This window comes from Myotis brandtii, unplaced genomic scaffold, assembly GCF_000412655.1.
Source record: "Myotis brandtii unplaced genomic scaffold, ASM41265v1 scaffold1058, whole genome shotgun sequence".
NCBI lineage: Eukaryota > Metazoa > Chordata > Mammalia > Chiroptera > Vespertilionidae > Myotis > Myotis brandtii.
Window position 1 is genome coordinate 322,469 of NW_005353572.1, and position 25,932 is coordinate 348,400.

The following is a 25,932-nucleotide window of genomic DNA, read 5'->3' on the forward strand; positions in this document are numbered from 1 at the left end:
ACACACACACACACACACACACTTTGGTATTATGGTTTATTTTATAATAAAATATTAAAATAGATTTTAAAATAGGCATAGTTTGGAACTGTTGAATAAGTTGGTTTTGGGTTTTAAATCACCAAGAAAAACAACTTGGATTTCATACATTTTTATACAGGTAGAGAAATATAAAAATCATTATAGTGAGAATTGTATTAAAAGTAGCTTTAGGCTTACTTCTTAGCTTTCTAGAAAACCTAGCTGTCCAGGGTTACTCATGAAAAGCTTTTAAATCGACTATTATTTTAAAAATGTGTTTCTATTTTGAAAATGACCATGTGGATGATTCAAATAATTAGTGACTGCCTATGGCTTGGGAGTTCCAAAATGTTAAATATTAGCACTTTTAATGAACAACCTCTGCTGAACAGTTTTATCTAATTTTATCACCTCTAGGGGAGGTTAAATTAGACAACTGAATGAAAATAAACTAGGATGCTGTTTTTTTTTACATAGTCATGGTTAGATGTTTAGGTCAGGCAAAAAAATAATACTGTTAATCCCAAAGTAACCTTTGGAAAGTATAGTTAACTTTAGAGGCTTTGAACTTTATTAACCTTTTAAGTATTAAACTTTTGAAATGTTGGTCAAGATGACTGAATAAAATATTAAGCATTATTAATACTTTAGTAAGTTTAGATATGCATGATAATTTTATACAAAAGATTGATTTGAGTATAGTATGGAGAAAAAGACCTCCAAGTATGGAGAAAGAGAATGGATTTCTATAAGAGCTTTGAAACCAGAAGTTGTATTTCTCTTAAAAATGATTTTACTATAATATGTATTGATAACTGCTGATACAATAAACATTCAAATTTTAGTACAATCTGTGGAAAATATGCTGAACTCTTTAAATTTTATAATTAAACCTGGATTTGGCTGGATAGAATCTTATACAGTTTTTTTTAAGATTTGGCAATGGAAAGGAAGACGTTTGTAAATCAAATATTAATGTATTCACATTTAAAAGCTGACGCTTTCCACTTCAGACTATCCTTTGGTACTTATTTTGTTAGAGAGACACAATTTACATATAAAATCTGTGTGTTCTAAAATAATACAGTAAAAATTTATAAATAATATTAGCAAAATATTTGGGATTATGCTAAATTAAATGGCTTAAGAATGTAACTTTATTTACTTTTGCAGCTTCCCCACTATCTGTTTTTCCTTCTTCAGAGATGGAGCTATTTGTGTTTTATCTTTACTTTTCTCTTTATTTTTGCTGTGGGCCTTAAAACTAATAAATACTTCTTACTGTGAGTCTCCCTCTCTTTGTTCTGCTATTGGAGGTGATATGCAGTGCTCAAATTCTTTGTTGGTTGCCTTTGACTAATGCTTTTCAGCTGCCCCGGGCTCAGCTCCTGGTTCCCAGTATGGCACAATGACCAGGCAGATTTCTCGACACAACTCTACCACTTCCTCGACATCTTCTGGTGGATACAGACGAACTCCCTCTGTGACTGCTCAATTTTCTGCTCAGCCTCATGTTAATGGAGGTCCACTTTATTCTCAGAATTCAAGTAAGCTTGTGCTTTGCAGGCGTACAGCACCATTGAGCTCCTTTAGAGGGAAATTATTTGAAATTGTTATTTTGCTAGTGATAGACAACAATTGAAACCATGCCACTTTATATTTATTTAGTTGTTTCTTCAATCATACTATTTAAAAAATAATTTACCACTTTCGCTCAAATAATTCAGGCTTACTGTACTTTATACTAAAATTTAACTGATGCTTTAAAATGATATTTTTATTGCTATAAATAGAACTAGAGAAGAAAAACTGAAATTAATTAAATTGAATTTATTTTTATTGGCATATTTGAGGCTGTTCAATAACAAGAGAATTTAAAACATTGTGAATATTTTTCTTTAAAATAACATAAAATTGCTGGCTATCACTTTTAAGCTTCCTAAACTATACTGAAATGAATTCAAAACCATTAAAAAAAGTTAGTGATGTTTGCTTATTATGTCTCTGAATAAGGTAACAGTGGGGAGGATTTTTAAAAAGTTTCTTCTTCTTCACCTTGAATTGCACATCTCAACACTAACTGCAGTCAATGTTTAAAAGCTGATAAGATTAGAAAACCGTTTGGGCATATAATGTCAGGAAGTTTGAATTGCTTGTGATGGTTTTTAATTTCACTTTCCATATCAAGATGCTTAATCCAAAAAGGAAAAACAGATCTGAAATGAGCCTATTGTCCAGTATTTGTTATTGGCTCGAAGGGTGATCACTGGGACTAGACTGAAACACACTTTCCCTGTAAGCTTTTGTAACTACTTTCTAGAACTGCATGTTTTATTGTTGACTTGGAAAACACTGAGTAAAATCGGTAGTTACAGAATAGTCATGGGGGGATGTGAAGCAGATAGAGAATATAGTCAATAATATTGTAATAACTATATATGGTGTTAGATGGGTACTAGATTTATTGGGGTGATAACTTCATAAGTTATATAAATATCTAATGTGGTTGTAAACCTAAAACTCATTTAATATTGTATATCTACTGTAATATAAGAATAAAAAAGTATTAAAAGAAAATTAAAAAACACCGAATACTCCATGTTAACATAGGAAGTTGGTTTAAGTTCTTTTTATTTATAGTGCATGTTCTGAACATGTTTTTTAAAAAATATTTTTTATTGATTTCAGAGAGGAAGGAGAGGGGAAGAGAGATAGAAACCTCAATAATGAGAGAGAATCATTGATCAGCTGCATCCTGCACACCCCGTAATGGGGATTGAGCCTGCAACCCAGGCATGTGCCCTTGACCGGAATCAAACCCGGGACCCTTCAGTCCACAGGCAACACTCTATCCATGGAGCCAAACCAGCTAGGGCCTGAACATGTATTTTAAAGCAGAGCTGGGGAAAGTTACATTATTGGGGTTTTTGTTTGTTTGTTTAATTTTTAGAGTTAAAGATTAATTGTATTATAGCAAAACAAAATCTCATATGAATTGAAAACCACTTTAGCAAAAATGTCAGAATTCATAGGTAATCCTAAAATTTATGGTTTTTTTTCCTAGACTAACATTTTCATCTAAACGCTAAAAAACTTTATCAGTTAGAATTTTACCTTATAGTTTCCCTGGTCTCCTTTGGTAGTGAAAGGTACCTAGCGTCTGAATATTCCACATGTTATCTGATTATTAACCTCACTAGTTTTATAAACTTCTTTCATTTTACACTGCACTTTTAGATCCTATCTTTATGTTTATTTTTTTTCTTTTCCTCAGTTGGACATTTAAATTTACTCTGCAAATAGAGTTTTTGGTGACTTCACATAATACACATTTGTGTAGTTTTATTTAACAGTACTTGGGTGGGTTATTTGCAGACAAGACATTTTTATTACTGAATGTCTATCTTTTGGATATTGTAAAGTAAGTTTAGCTTCAAATTTTAAAGATATTATTATGTCTTGTCAAATTAATCATCCTTTAGTCTGAATTACTGTTGGTGTTGTAATAGTAGATGTGAATGTTTTTAGTGTTTTGATGTGCATATTTCCTCTTCTTTCTAAATGTGATGGTAATTATTAGTATCTTCACAGCAAAGCTTTTCTTTTTCTTGACATACTAACCAGCATGGCTAGTTACTAAGGGTTGTTTCTAGAAAAAAGTAAAACACCTGAAAAATATGTGGGAGTTTTTAAAAATAAAAAACTATAACATTTTATTCATTGAAGAGCCTTCTATATACAAAGTATCAGATGGAACAAGGCCAAGTCAGTGAATTAAATGCTAGTTTAGCCACACAATGAATATTAATTGCTTTAAATTATTGCTTCTTTAAACACTGAACCTCTCAAATTTTTACACTTACCAACAAAATTTTTAACTTGAATTAATTGAAGTAACTTTTTGATTACGTGATCTTTGGGAACCAATGAATTGTTTTTCTCTGTCAATTTAGTGTCACTTGTTGTGACTACCAGTAAACTGAGTTTTGTTATCCATTCCTATTGACTTTTTTGAGCAATCTTTGGCAATTACTGTCTTGTTATGAGACAAAATGGTAAAAGTATGTATATTTCCTTTTAGTTTGCTAATTTTTAATACATATGCTGCCCACGTGAACATTTGGTATTTATTTCTTGTAAATTATGTCCTCTCTAGAAAGAAGTTGGAATATTTTTCCAGCTGCTAATGATTTGTTAGAAATTACCTAAATGCAAATAATTGCCTATTTTAAAGTATTGTTAGACCAGGTTTTCTTTGTCAGAACAGTGATAAAAAGAAAGAAGGTCACTTTTGAGAGATATTTTATTCTTTGAAACTCAGCAAACAGTTAGCATGGGATATAGTAAATTTAGGAGTAATGTCTTTAAAAATGTCAACTTAAAGGGTAATATAACCTTATTTTACAAACAAGGGTTTTTCCTGGAGAGCTATGTGTAAATTTATATATAAAATAAGAATTTTTTAAAGGAAAACTGCGATTGATATAGTTACTTATATATGATCTAAACAGCTGTTTCATAGCACATTTGGTTTCTAATATACAACATTACCCTAAAGCTAGAACAGCCTGTTAGGTTATAGAAATATGGCAAAGATACAATATCCTAGAAACTGCTATCAGTATTTCACTGTTAACTGTTTTTTTAGTCTTTTTAAAAAAATATATTTTTTTATTGATTTCAGATAGGAAGGGAGAGGGAGAGAGAGAAACAATGATGAGAATCATTGATTGGCTGCCTCCTGCACGCCCCCTACTGGGGATCGAGCGGGCAACCCGGGCATGTGCCCTCAACTGGAATCGAACCGGGACCCTTCAGTCCGCAGGCCGATGCTCTATCCACTGAGCAAAACCGGCTAGGGCTAAAGTCTTTTCTTAGAATTTGAGGTTTTCATTGCATGAAAGTGAATGTGAGGGTAAATGTAAATCTCTCCCAAACAATATAATTAGGATTAAGTTAGAAGTATTTTTTTTCAATAAAATTAACCAATTGGCTAAACACAACTCAGCTTTAGATTTTCTAGTGTGTAATCAACTTGAAGGTTCTGCAGGTTTTTGTTTTGTTTTTGTTTTGTTTTGTTTCATTTGCAAACTGTTCTTTGCATACTTATGTTTGTGGTCCTTGTAACTGACTTCTGCTTTTTGTTTCCTTTTCTTTCCTTTACCTGTTTTACTTCCCCCATACTGTGTTGTTGCTATCAGTTTCTATTGCTCCACCCCCTCCCCCTATGCCTCAGTTGACTCCACAGATACCTCTCACAGGCTTCGTGGCCAGGGTGCAGGAAAACAGTAAGTTTGGAAAAACTGAGCTGTCAAAGGGTAGAGGCTGTCTCCTTATAGCATGCATGGCTGATGAGTCATCATTTTCCTTACTTTTACTGAGAAGCTAATCTTATCTGAAAATAGGTGCAGCTATGTTATTGAAACTGAAGAGCACGATCTTTAGTTTTTTCTCTTGTGTGCATGATTACTGACCTATATAAATTTCAAAATTGCAACTTTCTTATGTATTCATATTATCTAAAACATGAAATCTGATCTTTGCAGATTCTTAAGGAAAGTATAATCAAACACAAAGGAAACTACTAGCTTCCAATAATTATTAGAAGAATTAGTTAGAAAACATTTGGTATTCAAATTCATCTATAGATTGTTTTTTTTTTAAAAAACATATTTTATTGATTTTGTACAGAGAGGAAGGGAGAGGGATAGAGTTATAAACATCAATGAGAGAGAAACATCGATGAGCTGCCTCCTGCACACCTCCTACTGGGGATGTGCCCGCAACCAAGGTACATGCCCTTGACCGGAATTGAACCTGGGACCTTTCAGTCCGCAGGCCGACGCTCTATCCCACTGAGCCAAACCGGTTAGGGCTATAGATTGTTTTGTGAGATTTTGTTTATTACATAATTGGGACAGATCTGTTGTTTTTTTCTTTAATTACAAAAAATATTTTGGAGAAGACTTGTGATAGGAAGGGAGAGGGAGAGAGAGAAACAATGATGAGAATCATTGATTGGCTGCCTCCTGCACGCCCCCTACTGGGGATCGAGCGGGCAACCCGGGCATGTGCCCTCAACTGGAATCGAACCGGGACCCTTCAGTCCGCAGGCCGATGCTCTATCCACTGAGCAAAACCGGCTAGGGCTAAAGTCTTTTCTTAGAATTTGAGGTTTTCATTGCATGAAAGTGAATGTGAGGGTAAATGTAAATCTCTCCCAAACAATATAATTAGGATTAAGTTAGAAGTATTTTTTTTCAATAAAATTAACCAATTGGCTAAACACAACTCAGCTTTAGATTTTCTAGTGTGTAATCAACTTGAAGGTTCTGCAGGTTTTTGTTTTGTTTTTGTTTTGTTTTGTTTCATTTGCAAACTGTTCTTTGCATACTTATGTTTGTGGTCCTTGTAACTGACTTCTGCTTTTTGTTTCCTTTTCTTTCCTTTACCTGTTTTACTTCCCCCATACTGTGTTGTTGCTATCAGTTTCTATTGCTCCACCCCCTCCCCCTATGCCTCAGTTGACTCCACAGATACCTCTCACAGGCTTCGTGGCCAGGGTGCAGGAAAACAGTAAGTTTGGAAAAACTGAGCTGTCAAAGGGTAGAGGCTGTCTCCTTATAGCATGCATGGCTGATGAGTCATCATTTTCCTTACTTTTACTGAGAAGCTAATCTTATCTGAAAATAGGTGCAGCTATGTTATTGAAACTGAAGAGCACGATCTTTAGTTTTTTCTCTTGTGTGCATGATTACTGACCTATATAAATTTCAAAATTGCAACTTTCTTATGTATTCATATTATCTAAAACATGAAATCTGATCTTTGCAGATTCTTAAGGAAAGTATAATCAAACACAAAGGAAACTACTAGCTTCCAATAATTATTAGAAGAATTAGTTAGAAAACATTTGGTATTCAAATTCATCTATAGATTGTTTTTTTTTTAAAAAACATATTTTATTGATTTTGTACAGAGAGGAAGGGAGAGGGATAGAGTTATAAACATCAATGAGAGAGAAACATCGATGAGCTGCCTCCTGCACACCTCCTACTGGGGATGTGCCCGCAACCAAGGTACATGCCCTTGACCGGAATTGAACCTGGGACCTTTCAGTCCGCAGGCCGACGCTCTATCCCACTGAGCCAAACCGGTTAGGGCTATAGATTGTTTTGTGAGATTTTGTTTATTACATAATTGGGACAGATCTGTTGTTTTTTTCTTTAATTACAAAAAATATTTTGGAGAATACTTGTAGCTTTCCTTAGATTTTGATACATGAGTAATTTTTAATCTATATAAAGATTCATTGTTAGAATAAGAATGAATATGCAAGAATAAGTAAATTACATTCACGATATGTATTCATCTGAGTGATTGTCATTATAGAGCCCTCTTCATGTTTTGGCTAGCTACATGCAGGCCCATGAGGATTATTTATGAATATACAAATCTGTCATCTTTTTTTTTAGGGCTTCTTTGAAGGAAGGTCAGGGAGTTTTGAAAAATCTTTTAAATATATGGATTTAATTAGGGTAGATAGTTTATATTGCTGTCTGATTATTTTAAGGTTTTGGAAGATGTGTAATCATAGTCACATGATCATAGTGAATGTTACTTGACAAAATGAAGAATACCACTATCACAAATTTTATTAGGCCAAAATAGCTATTGAGATTAAGATGGTAAGGTGGTCAAGTAGTAATTTACTTTATTTGGGACCATCACCATCCAAATAAATCTCAGAATGTTGTGAACAAATGTGTAACCCATTTGATCAACCAGTCTTCTAAGATAATACATTGTGGCAAATTTCATTGTTCAGCTTGTGCTGACCCTTTTGTGTTATTCTACCTATTTCCTCCATTCCTCCAGTCAAATATTTGTGGATTTAGTGTCATGTGTTAGTCTTTGGGAAGAATACAAATAGTTTAAGACAGAGTCCTTACCTGTAAGAAATGTATGATTTAATGGATATTTTACAAAACATTGTAGTTTCAAAATATTGAAATTTCTGAGTGCAAATCAACTTTGAAATCTGTGTTTAAATATATATAAATAAGTGAATCTTATTTTTAATAATAAGTGAATAAGAGTAAATTGCTGGTCTTTAATGCTGTAAGAGTTTAAAAATGAAGCCAGTTAAACTTTTTGAACTGCCTTACAGCCAAGAATTTTTAGAAACTATTTAAAAATAACCATAATGAACTTCCATTTAGTGTGACCGAAGCTCTTTGGTAACTTTAAATAGAAATTCAGAATTAATGTGCATTATTCTAGGTATGCCTGGCCTTTGCTAAAGAGGCCCATGGTACTAGTGTAGTTCTTCCACCAAACAGATGAACTTGAGTCAGTCATTGTCCTTGTGCTGCAGAATGCCCAACTTTATTTGCCATCTGTTTTCTTTGAAAGCATGCTAGGAAGATTGGTGAGAAACTGTATCATCAGTATCTTAAATTTATTTATTTGTTTGTTTATTTAAATTCAGTCCTCACCTGAGGATATTTTTTCCATTGATCGTTAGAGAGAGAGTGGAATGGAAGGGGGAGGAGAAGGGGAGAGAGAGAAAGGAAACATCTATGTAAGAGAGACACATTGATTGGTTGCCTCCCACAATAGTAATAGAAAGATTTAAGGGTTATTTGTGGGCAAAAGTAAAATAGATCCAAGCATTCAGTGGAAAAATAAGTTATAAACATAACAGAATGAGCGTTATCGCACAAGGCTTATTTTCTAGTAGCCTTTTTCATTCCTCAACAGGCTAAAATAGAAATTCACAGCATTGAAGTGGAAATAGGGCTATTAAATCTGCAAATGTTTTAAATCTTGAGCCCTTGTTATATTCTCAGCACTTTATTCCAAATAGGGTGGAGTAAACTTTAAAACCTGTATTAAGATAGATTATGACTTTTTTGATCATATAAAAATAGCCTTAGAAATTGGCATTTAAGTTAGTATATTGGTATTCTGAATTTCTTCCCTGTAGCTATTATATAATTCCTGTGTTAATTTGTATCAAAACATTTTCATTTGTCTTTAACTTTTAAAGAAATGTGTGCATAAGAAATTTAAATTAAGAATTAGTTGTGTTCCAGTTTTGAATTCCTTAATGTTGGGAGCATTTGTTACCTGGTGTCATAGTAGTTCAGTGAACACAGTTCTAGCCTCTACATTTTACCATTTATACTTTTGATTATTTAAATTACATGCACATACTACAACCATCTAGAATTGGAGGTGTGAGTTGGTTTTATTGTTTTGCATGATATAAGTTACTTTCTGTGTATTTTTTTTTTAATTATTACCACAAAACTTTACTTTTAAAATCTTTGTTTGGATGTATTCTTAGAATAGATCTTTAGGATCTTGTCCTCCCCTCATCTATGTTATGTTTTACTAGCAATAAGGCAAAAATCTTAGCTTGCTTTCTACATTTAAAAAGTTGATTATGAGTACAAACATGTTAAAAAAATACTCTAAGACATTTTCTACTAGTTGGGGATTTTTTAATTTAATTTTTTCTTGTTAAAATTTACATGAAAGAATAGAAAACCTATACATAGAAGCATACCTAATACCACCGACTTTTCTTTCTCCCTTAAAACAAACAAAATAAATATCTATCCACTGGAAACTTATTTCTGGGCAACTAAAGATATTTAATCTAAAATCAGAGACATGAATATTCACAATGAATAGCTATCAAACCATTAATGTAATATTATTCATAATGTTTACTGTAGTCCAAATGATAAAGGTGACATAAGGCTTATTTAAGGACTTAAATTAATTAAAGAGTGACAGTTGTTTAGACCTGAGCCTTGGAATTAAGAAAATTTCTTTACTCCTATAATCTTTATATAAAGAGATAGTCTCCTAACCTGCATCCATTAATTTGTAGTACTTCCTAATACCTTTATTTTTAGCTCATTTTATTATAGCAAAATTATTCTTGAATAGTGGAAGCTTTAACACACCAAGCTTTTATTTCTAATCTTGCATGTTTTATTATAGTGCATGCTTTATATGAATTAGAGCTTTCTTAAATTCTTTTAATTTATGAATTTCCATTTAGTCTCGTTTTTTTATTCAAATTAATTATCTGAATTTTTTCTAGTTGCTGATAGTCCAACTCCTCCACCACCACCTCCACCAGATGACATTCCCATGTTTGATGACTCTCCACCTCCGCCGCCACCACCTCCAGTGGATTATGAAGATGAGGAGGCTGCAGTAGTTCAGTATAATGACCCATATGCAGATGGGGATCCTGCATGGGCCCCTAAGAATTATATTGAGAAAGGTGAGGTACAATCATCTATTAGAGTAAAGGAAAATAATGTAATTATAGAATTTAGAGCTATGAAGAACATTTAATCCAGTGTTTCACAATCTTTTGAATAACTTTACCAGTCAAGATGATATAGTTAAACCTTATTTCCTATACATTTCAAATTTGAAGAGAGGATTCTTTATATTTTAAATTAAAAATATGTTATAATGTTAGCTGTACATTTTCAAATGACATAGTGCTTCTAGCTGGAGATTAACTTGTCTGTCTGCATTTTATAGATGAAGCAACTAAGACACACACAAAAAAGGAGTGAAATGATTTACTAGTACTAGTCATATAATTAGTAATATTTAAAACCAAATTTCTAAGCACTTCTCATAAAAATAGAAATCTTTTATCTCTAAATACTTTAAAATCTATTGGGATTATTATGAGAACAAGCTTTCAATTAAGGTTTTCATTAGTTGATCTTACAAAAGAGAAGATAATCACTAGAATTTTATATCATGAAATAATGTGTAACTCCAACGTCCAAATTTACCTATTTTACCTGACAGTCACCTTAATTATCTTTTCAGAAACAGTATGTAGGAAAGAAAAAGTCCTGTTTTTAGAGAGTTTGCTTTTTTTAAATCCAATTATGTGCTATTTAAAAATCTGTATTTGTATAGTGTTCTGAAAAATACTTGTAATTTAGTTGATCACATTTGATTACATTTGAAATGTATTCCCTTCCATTCCCTGTATTGGATTAACTGATCTTAAGTAAGTAGCTGTAGCTCTTGAGACCTGTTCCATTCTCCCCTGCCCAAGTTTTAAATAGATAGCTAAAAGTAAATTTCCTATTTTCCTTTTTTATATTTTTTAAGAGTAAATATTCTGCATATAGTTCAGGAAGTCTTGAATATTCTACTTTCTGTTAAGATTTTTATGTACCTTCAAGTAGAAATAAGCTGTGGTTATTATGAGGGTGATAAACTTGAATAGTCTTGAATTGTGTTTTTACTCATATTTCTGGCTTAGAAAGCAAATTTAACTTTAAGTATTTATGAAATTGGAACTATTATATTTGAAGAAGTTGAAAAATTGGGAATGATAGAACAATGAATAACCTAGCACAATTAAAAAATATCTTCACAAGTTGAAATGATGAGTCTTAAATCAAGGTTATTACATATTTTTTTGTAAAAGACCAAATAAACATTTTTAACTTATTTTATTTATTAAATTTTTAAATATATTTTTACTAGTAGCCCTGCGCATGAATTCGTGCGCCAGTAGCTCTCTGTGGGGCCTCACCGCTCCGTGCATGCTGCCCAGGGTGACGATCAAGTGTTCCGCGCCCTGGCCTGGCCAGAGGCCCATCTGCGGCTGGGAAATGCAAACGACTTTCCTCCCTTTTCTCTGGAACCCCAATAAAGGGCTTCCTTCTTCTTTCTTGGCCGGCTTTCACCCCTGTGCCTCTGCCACCAGCCCCTCCTGTCACACTATCCTTCATCCCCTCCACCCCCTGGCTGCCCGGACTTGACCTTGCCCGGGAGTCAGGGGCCACTCAACTCTGCTCAGCTCACCGGTTCCTTCTCTTCTTATGTAAGCGTTTTGTGCCCTGGCCTGGCCAGAGGCCCGTCTGCAGCCGGGTGCGGAACGCTTGTCTCGTTGTGGTGGCGACGAAGCAAGCATTCCGCCGGGTCACTCACGCTGCCTGCTCTCACCAGCCGCCTCGCCAGGACTGGGGATCTCCGGCTGGGCTGAGAGGACTGGGCTATGGGTGCCGCCATCTTTGTGGTGGAGTGACAGTTAATTTGCATATTACCCTTTTATTATATAGGATTGATTTCAGAGAGGAGAGGGAGAGAGAGATAGAAACATCAACGGTGAGAGAGAATCATTGATTGGCTGCCTTCTTCATGCCTCCTACTGGGGATCGAGCCCGCAACTCCGGGCATGTGCCCTTGACCGGAATTGAACCTGGGACCCTTCAGTTCGCAGGCTGACGCACTATCCACTGAGCAAAAGCAGCTAGGGCAATAATTTTGTTTTTTTAACCCTTTGTGGTCTAATTTTATTTTTGGAATTCAAACAGTCTGGTCCAAATTAATTGATGGGATTGACTGTTGAACTTACTGACAATGCATATAATCGCAGCGGTTTGCGGTGTCGACCTCAGCTCCATGTTGGACCTGCTCCTAGCGCCTGGTCTGTTGAGTCAGCCTGGACGTTGGACTGAAAAGGGTTAAATCTTTATTGTTCAGATTATTACAGATGTTCCTCTTTTTTCCCTCCATAGTTCCCATCCACCTAGTTCTCAACCCCCCCCCTCCCAGGTTCTTGCCCCTCCCCACTATCCTTGTTTATAGGTGTAAGCTCATTGTCCAATTTCTTCCCACACCCCCCACACCCTCATCCCATCGAGACTTGTCAGCCCGCTCCCTTTCTATGCCCCTGATTCTATTACATTTACCAGTTTGTTCTGTTCATCAGATTTTTTTTATTCATTTGATTTTTAGATTCACTTGTTGATAGATAGGTATTTGTTGTCACTTTGTTGTTCATAATTTTTTATCTTTACCTTTTTCTTCTTCTTCGTCTTCTTAAATACCTTTCAGCATTTCATATAATACTGGTTTGGTGGTGATGAACTCCTTTAGCTTTTTCTTGTCTGTGAAGCTCTTTATCTGACCTTCAATTCTAAATGATAGCTTTGCTGGGTAGAGTAATCTTGGTTGTAGGTTCTTGCTATTCATCACTTTGTGTATTTCTTGCCACGCCCTTCTGGCCTGCATAGTTTCTGTTGAGAAATCAGCTGACAGTCGTATGGGTACTCCCTTGTAGGTAACTAATTGTTTTTCTCTTGCTGCTTTTAAGATTCTCTCTTTTGTCTTTTGCCCTTGGCATTTTAATTATGATGTGTCTTGGTGTGGTCCTCTTTGGATTCCTCTTGTTTGGGGTTCTCTGCGCTTCCTGGACTTGTAAGTGTATTTCTTTCACCAGGTAGGGGAAGTTTTCTGTCATCATTTCTTCAAATAGGTTTTCAATATCTTGCTCTCTCTCTTCTTCTGTCATCCCCATAATTCGGATGTTGATACGCTTGAAGTTGTCCCCGAGGCTCCTTACACTATCTTCGTATTTTTGGATTCTTTTTTCTTTTTGCTCTTCCAGTTGGGTGTATTTTGCTTCCTTGTATTTCAAATCTTTGACTTGATTCTTGGGATCCTCTAGTCTACTCTTGAATGCTGTATGTCATTCTTTATTTCAGTCAGTGTATGCTTAATTTCTGATTGGTCCTTTTTCATATCCTTGAGGGTCTCACTAAATTTCTCGGAGGTTTCTAGAAGATTCTTGAGTAACCTTATAACCGTGGTTTTGAACTATATATCCAGTATTTTGCTTTCATTCATTTCTTTCATTTGTGACATGTTTCTTTGTTTCCGCATTTTGGCTGCTTCCCTGTGTTTGTTTCTATGTATTGGGTAGCTGCTGAGTCTCCTTGAGTTGATAGAGTGGCCTTGTGTGGTAGGTGTCCTCTAGGGCCCAGTGGCTCAGTCTCCCCTGTCACCTTAGGTGGACACTTGTGGTGCACCCCTTTGTGGGCTGTTTGCACAGTCTTGTTATAGTTAAGTCTGATTGCTGTTGGTATCACTGGGAGGAATTGATCTCCAGGCCAATTGGCTGTGAGGACCAGCTGTGTCTACAATGGAAGAGCTGCTGTTCAGGAGACACCCTTGTGGGGCAGGGCTTGCTTCAGTGGGGCTTTGGTGCTCACTGAGTCTGCCTCTTGAGTGTGTCGCTTATGGATGTGAAGAGTTGTCATCTGGTATGGTCTCACACTGACCACTGGGTACACTGGCTCTTGGATCTCCAAGGAGGTGCAAAGTCAGCCATTGCCTGGGACCGCCCAGCAGGAGCTACAGAGAGATCTGCAGATTCCTCCTCTTTGTATGGGGTTTGGAAGTGCCCAGACAAGGCCCAGCTGTGTAGCAAGGCAGGCTGCTGCTGCTGGATTGATTGCTTTGGGGCTACCTGACCCAGCTGCTGCCTGTTTGACAGGTTTTAGGCTGAGAAAGGACAGGCCATTCATATGCAAAAGCCGCTGGGCACAGCTTTGTTGGGGTTGTAAATTGGGTGGGGCGGGTTCTCAGGGAATCACCATGGCAGAGCAAACAGCAATGGCTGCCAGTCAGCCCTGCACCAGAGAGGTCCCAGGGTAGGAACATTGGCTGCTGCGAGCATCTCCATTTGAAAGAAAGCCGCCCTCGTGTTCCTGTCCTGATTCCAGATAGTCCAGTTTCTCCCCATATGTGTCTGGGTCTCCCAGAGTCTTGCCTGGAACTGGAGTTCAGAACAAGCGGGAGCTTGTATCTCCCTTCCAATTAAAAAAGCAGCACACATGGATGCCAGCCCGTTCTGCACCTACGCACAGCCTACCAGTCTCAATGCACTTTCTTCTTACCTCTCTAGTTGTAGAACTTCCACTCAGCCAGCTTTCCCGCGGTTCTGGATGATAGTTCTGTCTTTATAATTTGGATGTGGTTGTGAGAGGTAGCAAGTATAGGTCTTTACTTATCTAGGGCAATATTTTTAACTTTTTTAAAAAATTGAGGTTAAATTGACATAACATTATATTAGTTTCAGGTATACAGTGTAGTGATTCATTATTTGTATATATTGCAAAATGAAATATTTAAATCTCTGTTAGCCACTGTTATAGCACAAAACAGCCATAGACATTGCAATTTTTAAAAAAAAATATATTTTTATTGATTTCAAAGAGGAAGAGAGAGAGAGGGAGAGAGAGAGAGAAAAAAAAAACTTCAGTGATGAGAGAGAATCATTGATCAGCTGCTTCCTCTATGCCCCACACTGGGCATCAAGCCCCAACCTGGCCATGTGTCCAGACCAGAAATCGAACTGTGATCTCCAGGTTCATGGGTTGATGCTCAACCACTAAGGCTGGGTGAGAGGAAACATTTTTATTCTGCCAAATGACTTTGAGAATGTCGGGCCTTTGTCATGATTAGCTTAAAAGTCTATAGCATTCAAAATTTAATTCATTATCAATCTGAATACAAAGAAATTAATGTTATCAAAGGTAAACCATAAATAATAAATATTACTTGACTAATTAATAGTTTACTTTTAAATTATTACATTATTTTCTTTACTGTATCTAACAGTCACTCAATTCTTTTGGGTGGCTTCTTAGATAAAAATAATACCAGGATAATAATTTAATATTATTTATTCTTTATGTTTGGGGGTTTTTAAAGACAACTTTATATGTCAGTGAGCTTGTAATCACAATACTATGATTCTGCTGCAGGATTAAAATGGACTTGTTGAGTTTACTTAATACAGTGTTTCGGAAAGGGGAGAGAAGATTGCCTGTTTTAATTTAGCAAATAATATCGATTAGTACTTCAAGCCTCTTATAATTCCCTAATTCAGAATAATTGTGGGGACTAACCATCTTTTTTGGTGGAAAAGTAAGTTCCAGAACATCTTAAACGTCTTAAGAACTCTGTATTTTAAGAAAAACTACACGAGGCAAATCAATGAAAAAAATCCATATCGCATACCATTTCACATTTACTAGAAAAGTACATATAATTTGAGCATCATTATGCTATGAAGGCAGAATGAAGGAATAATTAAACTTATCAACCAGTAGTTTAGAAAACTAGAATAATTTTTATGCCTTTTTTTCTATGACACTGTGCAAACAAAGTGAATATTTTGAACTCAAAATAATCACTGATACTACAGAATTGCAAATAGTTCTCTCAGTCTTAATTAATGCATCTTTACTCAGTTATTTCCCCTTAAAAAATCCTGTTGATCATTAAAGTGCTCTGTAAAAATATTCTAAATATAGCCCCATAAGTTACATGAATATTTTCCTTGGATGAGATTTATCTCCAGGTATGTATATTTTCAAATTAGATAGCTGGTTTACTGATTGGTTATGCAGCTTTGCTGCCCAGTTATTTTGAAAAATTGTTTTGCATACTGTTGGCACTTAGTAGATATTTGAACAAATGAATTGAAATGGCTAATCAGCCCTTAAAATTCAGAGATCTTCCCTAAATAGATTGGTAGAAACTATTGTTTTCTCTAGTCTAATCAATTAGTCAGTTTGGCCCCAAGATCAAGTTATTAATTTAGGTACATGGTTAGCCACTGGTCTACCTATATTTATAGATGTAAGAGTTACGAATATTCATAAAATAGTTGGTTTTGCCATACTATAGATTTAATTGGCATTACATTTTAAAATTCACATTATGTTGGATATAGTGCACTCACTTGTTATTTCAACTCTTTTTTTCCATAGTTGTGGCAATATATGATTATACAAAAGACAAGGATGATGAGCTGTCATTTATGGAGGGTGCAATCATTTATGTAATAAAGAAGAATGATGATGGCTGGTATGAAGGAGTCTGCAATCGAGTGACTGGTTTGTTCCCTGGGAACTATGTTGAATCAATCATGCACTATACTGATTAAGTTTTTTTCTTTGCTTTTAAAGTAGGTTCTTACCATTACTCAGTCATACTGTGGGACTATTAATGGTTAACAAAATTGTCTTAAAATGTGCCCATATTTTCAGGACATGCTGTTTTATTGATATAATTGAACGTCTACCTTGTAAGCATAAATCTTTGAGGCAGTTTGTGTATTGCTCAACAGCAGTTTATACAAGAGGCTGTCTATAACTGATTATGCTTATATACTTACTTACACAATGTTAACTTTATGACCAGCTTAAATATTCTGGGGATCTGGGGTATAATATTTAACAAATCATGATTCAGATTGTACCATTAATGTTTCAGTGCAGCATGGTTACTAATGCTATGTCAGACTAATATTAAAATCAGAAACTTAAATGCTGGTGCTGGTCATACCTTTTGTTTAGACTCTCTCATTCTTGAACTATAACTATTTGTTTAAAGCATGCATACAAATTAATTATTGAAATATACTTCTTAAAAATCCAGGATGCTTCCAATTTGTGTGATATTTTCTTGGAGTACTCGTACTTAGGTCTCTTGAAATGAATCGAGTCTCTAAGGTTTCCATGTGAAATAAAAAAAAACAAAAAAGGGTTATCTATAATGTTGTAATTTGTAACTAAGTTTTTTAATGAGTGAATTTGCATTATAAATTTTTTCCACTCACAAATACTTAAGTGAACCAAAGGTTTTTGTCCTTTCCTTCACTGATTTGTTTTTAAAAAAATAAATAAAAGATACTGATTTATTGCAGAATTATTGTTCTATTTTCTCAGCATATGAACTTCAGCCTTATCTCAACCTGTCCCAAAATCAAATGTGACTGATTTTTGAAGATTTAAAATCTGAAAGTTATTTACAAGTCAATCTATTTAGTTGCTTTTCTAAAGTAATTTTTTTTTCAGAGCTAAGAAAATGTGTAAAATTATTCACTTCTGTGGGTAAAATTCTTAAGGATTGCTGTTATTAGTGCTCCAGTTTTCCAGTGGACTGTTGTTCAATGAAAGGAAATTATAAGTATCTTTTACATACTGTTTTGTAGAAGTGGATGCAATTGATTTTTGAATAGGCACTATTTAATTCATTAACTGGTACTAGCAACATAAAAAGATTTTTAAAGTAATTAGGGAAAAACTGGGTCATATATCAATCAGTGAACAGGGACATACCTGACCAATAGATTTGTTTTGTCTTTTTGACATAATTGAAATGCAACACATGCACTTTGTGTGTCTCCTCTTAATTTAAGGGAGGTTTAGAAGGATGTTTTATCTTGTGTACAATTCTGTATTGCCGAGGATATTAAAATAGAGCGCTCAAATGTGGGTTTCTGTGTATTGAGGAATTGTCTGGATTTCAAATTGCAGTTTATGTACTGGGCGTTACAGACTATAATAGCATAGTAAATGGTAAGACTAGTGCAAAACATTTATTTCTGAGAGTTAAAGACCATTGCTACCAAATCAATGTGACTGTTGAATATGCATTTTGCCTTGATAATTTTAAACATGATTTCAGTATCACTAGTGATAAGCTACTACATTTTACATTTCATTTTTTCCAAGTGGAATGTTGTCTTAATTTTGTATATAACTCATCTAAATTTTATGTGCAGTCTTTTATAATAAACCATTCTCTTATATGAAATTTTGGATGCTGTTAAAATCTAATGCTGATTGAAATGTAGACCTCACAGTTCTCTGACATTTACTCCTATGGTGAAACAAGATAAACCATTTTAATTTTAACATTGATTATTTATTTGTTTAATGGCTTTACATGTGACTATTAACAGTGTAAACAATACCACATATATATAACCATCAAGATGCCTCGATTAGAATTTACAGGGCTAAAATAACAGTTTCAGATGATTTAATTATTTTAAAACTTTTCTGAAAAACTTTGCTAATAAAATAATTGCCCATCATTAAGGTGGAAATGATTTTTTAAAATGATTTTTGGTTATGTGCACATGAAGCAAAGTATATTCCACAAAATTCTTTAGGCACAGTCTGGTAAAATAGCTGCCAGGAATAACAGAAAGACTTTGTCATTTATCTCTTGTGAGTACAGTTTCCGAGAGTTGTATGAGGGCATCTCTTTCTGGGGATGGTCGAAGTTTACTGATCTCTCTTACTGCTTCATGGCAGTACCGCTGGGCGAGGTAGGTTGTTTGCTGCACACCATCACTCTATGAAATACAGAAAGAAACAGAACAGATGTGTGTTACCTATTGGATTGGCTCTTAAGTTCATTATAATGAATTAAAAACTATTTTGAGATTAGATTAGTTAATAGCCAAACTATGTTTCTAACATTCTTTCTTGAACTTACAGTTCCAGCTTCCCCTGCCTAGTTCTTTTAGGCCCTTTTCTCTGATTAAAGCAAATTTTTACTCTATTAGCGTACAAAGTAACTAACTCATTAATATCAAGTAGCCATCTATTTTTTTTCATTTTTAAATATATTTTTATTGTTGATAGTACTACAGATTATCTCCCATTCCCACCCTCTTCCTACCAGCCTCTTAGCCATCTATTTTTAAGTACTAGAACTTTTTAAAAAGTTGTTATAAAATATCTATACAATAAATTTTTAAATGAAAAAATCTTAAGTGGAAGTTTAAAAAACATGTACATAATAAAAATACATAAGAGCCAATGATGAAAATGTACACAAGAGCTGAGTTCTCTTCTTCTAAAGGCACCAGCTTTTTTATCCATTGGTTTTTTAAATTTAATTATCAGCATTAGTTATTATCTATTGCCTGTCTGCTAAGAAAGATGAGGATTTAACCTACACATCCTATGACCCAAATTGGATTAAACACGGTGGGGCAAAAGTAGTTTTTCAGTAGTGAGTACATGAAAGTTTGTTTTATTTATTAATTATTGTATTATTTTTCATAAAAGCAACTATAAAACTACATTTGCCTCCACCTTGTATTGCTGCCTTTAGTTCTGTTGTTACTTTTGCCATCTTTTTTTTAAATTTATTTTTTTATTTTTAAAAATATATTTTATTGATTGCCTCCTGCACACTCCCTACTGGGGATGTGCCCGCAACCAAGGTACATGCCCTTGACCGGAATCGAATCTGGGACCTTTGAGTCAGCAGGCTGATGCTCTATCCATTGAGCCAAACCGGTTAGGGCGATTACTTTTGCCATCTTTATCATGTGTGACTTGATCTTGTGTAGATGAGGAAACCAGTGCTCCCATTCTTTCCATTCTTTCAGAGATGAAGGGAGAGTGGGAGTAGAAACATCAGTGATGAGAAAGAATCACTGATCAGCTGCCTCCTGCACACCCCCCATTGGGGATGGAGCCCACAACTCAGGCATGTGCTCTGACCAGGAATCAAACCATGACCTGGTTCATAGGTCAACGCTCAATCAGTGAACCACACTGGCCAGGCCCATTCTTTCCACTTTTAACTGTACCTTAACACTACATACAGGTTTGCATTCTATTTTGTAACTATGTATGTTTGTTTTTTTCTAAAAGCTGAACATTTACATTATCGAAAGCTTACATTTCTGTAATATAAAAATGGGTACTGTATGATCAAGTCAGCAATTTTATTTCCTTCTCCATGGTTCCAAGTTCATGATGCCTCTATCATTGAGTAGAATATTCCTCACATGTTAAAAGGCCTCTTGATTTTCTATACTCTACCAACTGACACAAACTGACACATTTTAGTTGGCTATGCCTTACTGTACTACAGAACACACTTTTACATGTAATTGCCTCCTTTTCTTCCTTTTTGGGAAAGGAGCTCAAATTCCTAATATTTCTAATTCCTTAATCATTCTATTTGTTACATATATACTAGTATATATTTATTAGCTCTTGTACAATTACCATTGCAGGATGACTTTTTATTGAACTCTTGGGTTCATTCCACTGGTTTTAGTATTCATGTCTTCCTCTTGGGGTTTTCACACTTTTGCTAAAATACACCCACAAATAACTTACCCAGAAAATGGGTATTGGAAGCCGGCTGTTTAGTCCTTAAGTGTGATAATGACTTGCATTCAGAATTACTGGACTAGATACAGAATTGTAGGTTTAAAATGTTTCATCACCATTTGGAAGGCCGTGTTCACTGCCTGCTAGTATTTATTAGAGGATTTTGCTGATGCTTTTAGGAGCTTTTCTCATTTTCTTCCCTTGCTGTTTTACATCTTGGAAGATTTTCTCAATTCCATGTTCCTACTTTTCTTAGGAGTTAGTTTCCAGTCATTTAAAATTTCTCAGAGCTCATTCTCTTTCATTGTTTAAAGACAATATTCTGTTCTTGTTTTATGAGTGCAGTTATTTTTTGAATCCCCTTAATTATATTTTTCTTTGTTTATCTTAGTCTGTTTCATTCAGCAAACTTTAATAAGTTATTTAGTAATCCTACTAAATACTAGTTGTCCATTCATATTTAATGAGGGAATAGTGATTAGGAGCTCTGGGTGGAAAGGGAGCTATAATTGGAGAATTTGTTCTGTGGATTTTTTTTTTTTTAGGTGCTTTGATGCATAGGCTTGCTGTACAGTGTTTTACAATAAGAACTACAATTAATTTGTCGTCAGTCCCACTTCTCCTGAGCCTTCAGTAATACCGTTATTTCTGAAGCCAGAACCTTTCCTGGCACAGCAACTTTTTTGTCAGCTACAGCCCCCTCTCATATTGAATTTTTACTACTACTGACAAACTACCCTCCAAAAGGGTGGTAACCCATAGCAAATTATGATGCTTAACAGTATGGAGAGTTAAAAGAGAAACATATCCTTTGGAGGAGTTTTGCTTTTTGGAAATTAAAAAAAATCTAAAAGGTAATTATTTGGAATTCTTCCAAGTATTGTACTAATCATAGCTCTCAGACCCTATTTGCTTACTAAAAACTGTTTGCTCTCTTATCTCATTAACTAGATCTATTGGTTCCAAGTGACGTTAGATTTAGATATTAGAAAGAGCTCATTCTTAAAATATAGTCATCAAAACTTAAAATATACAGAAAGATCTAGCTTAAACAGAAAAGCACTGAGGATATGTGGCAATATATTTGAAATAAACTTATAGCTCCGAAGGTTAAATAGTTCAGTTTGCCTATGTTGGTTTAATTTTTTAAGTTAACATATCTTAAACCACACATTTATGGCAGTTATATAGGATAGAGTAGGAAAAAGCCAATTTTGAGTAGATTGCTATAATATTCTAGCCATGTGAGTGCCTGGACTAGGTTGGAGGCAAGTCTGGTGACTGGGAGTATCTTCGTGCTGCTGATGGATGTGGGGAGACTGGTTCCAAACCAATGGATCTCAACACATTAGAAACACTTGGGTAGCTTTCAAAAACTGTTAACGTCCAATCCCTTCCCAAGGCCAATTAAATTAGCATCACTGGAAAGAATTCTGGAAGAAAAATGAACTATACAAGTTTTTCCTTCTGAAGAGTTTTTGTCAAATCAAGAATGGACTAAACTTGGTCCTGTTTCTAAAATGTAATGTTATTGTTATTTGTTTGGTTAAAAGAACTTTCCCACATTGTATCTGTTGATACCTTTTTTTTTTTTTTTTTTTAGAATAATCTTACCTGTAGTACATATTGTCGAGCTCTGTCCACATCTCCTGGCAAACTGAACCGTCTCATTATCAAAGCATTCATTTCTGGGAACTAACCATAAAGAAAGAAAAATCTATTTATTGCTCCTGGCAGAATCAAATGTTCTAATACTAGTTTGTAACAATAGGAAACAGTAGGGAAAAACAAAAAGGTGATTTGTTCATGTAGGGGAGCAGTAAATTGTAGCAATTAAAGAAGCAGAACTAAGAAAGATACCCATTTTCCATGCCCAGGGACAGGGCGGGTGCACAGTACTCATTCTGATGTTCTGTTCTATCCATGGCGCACTGCTAAGTAGTAAAATCTCCTGACTTCTTTTATGGTTCTCGAACTTTTGATTGCACCAGAATCACCCCAAGTTTTTAATTCAGTAGAGGTGGGTGGAGCATGCATTTCTCATAGATTCTAGTGTCTGCCGACATTTTCAGAATTACTGGGTTAGGATGAGGGTGGGAATTAGGCATTCTACTTTTAGTATTAAATTGAGTGACATTTGGCCCGACTGGTGGTGTTCAGTGGTTTAGTGTCTAACCATGAACCAAGAGGTCACCAGTTCGATTCCTGGTGGAGGCACATGCCCCAGTTGCGGGCTTGGTCCCCAGTAGGTGGCATGCAGGAAGCAGCCAATTGATGTTACTCTCTCATTGATGTTTCCATCTATCCTTTTTCCTTCCATGCTCGCTCTCTCTTAAAAAAAAAAAAATCAATAGAGTGAGACTGAAAAGCTACTGGGGTTTCTGAGCAGCGGGTATGCAGAGCTCTGCCTTAGCAGCTTGTGGAGTGGACTGGATCAGTGCAGCGGCTCTCACTGCTGACTGCACACTGGAATCACTCGGGGGATTAGAATACTCGTGCCTGGATCTGCTGCCAAAGACTGATTATATTGGCTTGGGTCTGGCCCTGGCATCAGGATTTTAAAGACTCTCCAGGTGTTTTTCTGTGCAGCCAAGGTTGAAAAACCATTGACTTAGAGGAGAGAGAGGTAGAAACCTGGTAAGTCAGGTTACTGTAGTATATTATAAAGACCTGTGTTAAGCTGATGGTAATAAGAGGAAAAGAGAAAACAGGCACAAAAGGCTTTGAAAAAGAAAAACCTATCTTTTATGATACTTAGCAACAATTTAGGAGAATTGTCACCATTAATAGAATTAGGAAGCCAGGGCACCGTTTTCCAGATCCAGGCTCTTGTGTTGGTGCTGCCACAGCTAAGTGAGTTCCTCAGTGTCTTGGGTCCTAGCCTCCTCATCTATGTCATGGAGGAGCTGAACTACATGGTCCGAAATCCAGTAGCTCTAACAGCTACGGTTCCACAAAGTAAGAAGTCAAATGGTGTTTGGACTTGGATACGTCAGTGCTTAAAGCAGTTGCCATAGTTTTTCCCTGGCAGTGAGCCTGAAAGGTGAAATAAGTTGTTATACTGAAACCACCACCATGTTGTTAGTAATCCTAGAAACAAAAATAGGACACACAGAAAACCTCAAACAGATGATGGCAGATGAGGCATTAACAATGTTCCCTTCAGAGCAAAGTATGTGTCAGAACGAGGTTCCAAACAGGTATAGGCTGCTAACTTACTCATAATATTTAAAGAGCCAGCAACTGGTTAGTTCTTAAATGAAAACCAGTAATCTGCTTTAGTTACTGGTCTTTTAAGAATAAAATAATTTAAGCTTCACACGAAACAAATCAGGAAAGCTCAAATCAGTCTATTTTAGTGGTTAAAATTTTAACCACAGAATTTAGCAGTTGTTAAAAGGCATTTAAAAAAACATTTTTACTGATTTCAGAGAGGAAGGGAGAGGGAGAGAGAAAATCGATACAGATGCATCGATTGGCTGCCCCCTGCTGGGGATTGAACCGGTGACTTCTTGGGGCATGGGTCAACACACTCAACCACTGAGCCATACCAGCCAGGCTAAAAGGCATTTAAAAAAATTATTTTGTGTTCATTGGTTATGCATGTATTCATATAAATTCATTGGTTAATCTCTTCTTACTCATCCTCCCCTGCCTTCCATCTGAGATTCCAGTTTGTTCCATGCTTCTATGCCCCTGGATCTGTTTTGTTCTTCAGCTTATTTTGTTCTTTAGATTCCACATATGAGTGATATAATGTGATACTTGTCTTTCTCTGACTGGTTTATTTCACTTAGCAAAATATTCTCCAGGTCCCTCCCTGCTGTCTCAAAGGGTAAGAGATCCCTCTTGTTTGCTGCATAGTATTCCATGGTATAAAAGCATTTTAAAAATTAATACCACATTCCAAAATTGGCTTTCTAGAAGCTTATATTCTCAAAGCTGATGCAGTACTGTCCTGGGCATCTGGTAAAATCACATTGTTTATGGTTATGAGTTTTTTTCTGCAATACCAACAAGTGTGGTAAAATGTGCTGACTACATGCTTTTTAATTCCTTTTACTATAAAAAGCACTGATAAAGCAAAATTTGAAAAAAATATTTGCATTAAATGTATGTCCTTCCTTTGAAACATGTACTGTGTGCAGTTTTACTATGCAAATATCAAACTCTTCCCGAGACACTCCTCTGTGCCCTTCATGTGTATTGGAGAAGAAATGAGAAACATAACGGGAAGAACAGTTGCCTGCCTGCAGATTTACTGAGAAATAAAAGTTTTGTTGGCTCAGTCTCTGTTTTTAAGAGTAGGAAAACCGCATTCTAACTCTGTGAAATCTAAGCTATACCATAAACTAAACTACAAAGGATCAATTAACTGGAGTGCACTTAAACAAAACTTAGGTCACTCTTTAAGGCACCAACTAGTCACAATAGCAGAAGCCTGTGCAGCTGGTGCAGGGGCTGGTGATGGTGATGGCAGCTGGAAGTACAGCTACGGTCTGGCATTTAGGTTTGGAGACTGAGTAAATAATAAGCAGAGGAAGAAAGGAAACGGTCTCTTAAAGGATATTTGAGAACTCACTAATGTAGTCTCTCTCTCTCTCACACACACACACACACACACCCCACTTCCATTTTGTTTCTGAAGATTTCAGAATCTGAGACCTATATCTTCTTTAAAGATTTAACACAAGGCCCTACCCAGTTTGGCTCAGTGGACAGAGCATTGGCCTGTGGATGGATTTGATTCTGGTTAAGGGCATGTACCTCGGTTTCAGGCTCCTCCTCAGCCTGAGCCCTAGTCGGGGTGTGTGCAGGAGGCAGCCAATTGATGTGTTCCTCTCACATTGATATTTCTCTCTGCCTTTTCCCTCTATCTTCCACTCTCTCTAAAAATCAATGGAAAAATATCCTTGCGTGAGGATAAAAAACGAAACAAAACACACAAAAGATTTAACCTGAGGTTTTTGTTCTTACAGAAAGTATGTACATACATACTCATGGAAGTACACTGTCATCACTGGGACCTCTCTAGAAATCTCCAACCTTTTCTTAAATCCCTTGAATCAAATGTTATCAAGAAACCCCTTCAGAGACTGTGGAATCTTAGAGGGAAGGCAGG

At 35.6% G+C, this 25,932-nt stretch overlaps 2 protein-coding genes across 9 annotated transcripts in view; one reads left to right on the plus strand and one right to left on the minus strand.

The window, feature by feature from the left end:
* Positions 1-17,586, plus strand: part of ABI1 (abl-interactor 1) — a 107,298-nt gene extending 89,712 nt beyond the window's left edge. For 3 of the 6 annotated variants that reach the window (XM_014540711.1, XM_014540698.1, XM_014540701.1), the window contains 4 exons: positions 1,392-1,568; positions 5,223-5,309; positions 10,142-10,327; positions 16,650-17,586. In XM_014540711.1, coding sequence (XP_014396197.1) covers positions 1,392-1,568; positions 5,223-5,309; positions 10,142-10,327; positions 16,650-16,825 — 626 coding nt within the window. In that variant the 3' untranslated portion in view covers positions 16,826-17,586. The remainder of the gene's footprint in view (positions 1-1,391; positions 1,569-5,222; positions 5,310-10,141; positions 10,328-16,649) is intronic. The other 3 variants (XM_014540715.1, XM_014540723.1, XM_014540707.1) reach the window with 2 other exon arrangements.
* Positions 17,587-18,243: 657 nt separating this feature from the next.
* Positions 18,244-25,932, minus strand: part of PDSS1 (prenyl (decaprenyl) diphosphate synthase, subunit 1) — a 49,897-nt gene continuing 42,208 nt past the window's right edge. For 2 of the 3 annotated variants that reach the window (XM_005856974.2, XM_014540733.1), the window contains 2 exons: positions 22,425-22,505; positions 18,244-19,027 (listed from right to left, as the gene is read on the minus strand). In XM_005856974.2, the coding sequence (XP_005857036.1) occupies positions 18,887-19,027; positions 22,425-22,505 (222 nt within the window). In that variant the 3' untranslated portion in view covers positions 18,244-18,886. Of the gene's footprint in view, positions 19,028-22,424; positions 22,506-25,932 lie in introns of those variants that run through there. The other variant, XR_313030.2, reaches the window with a different exon arrangement.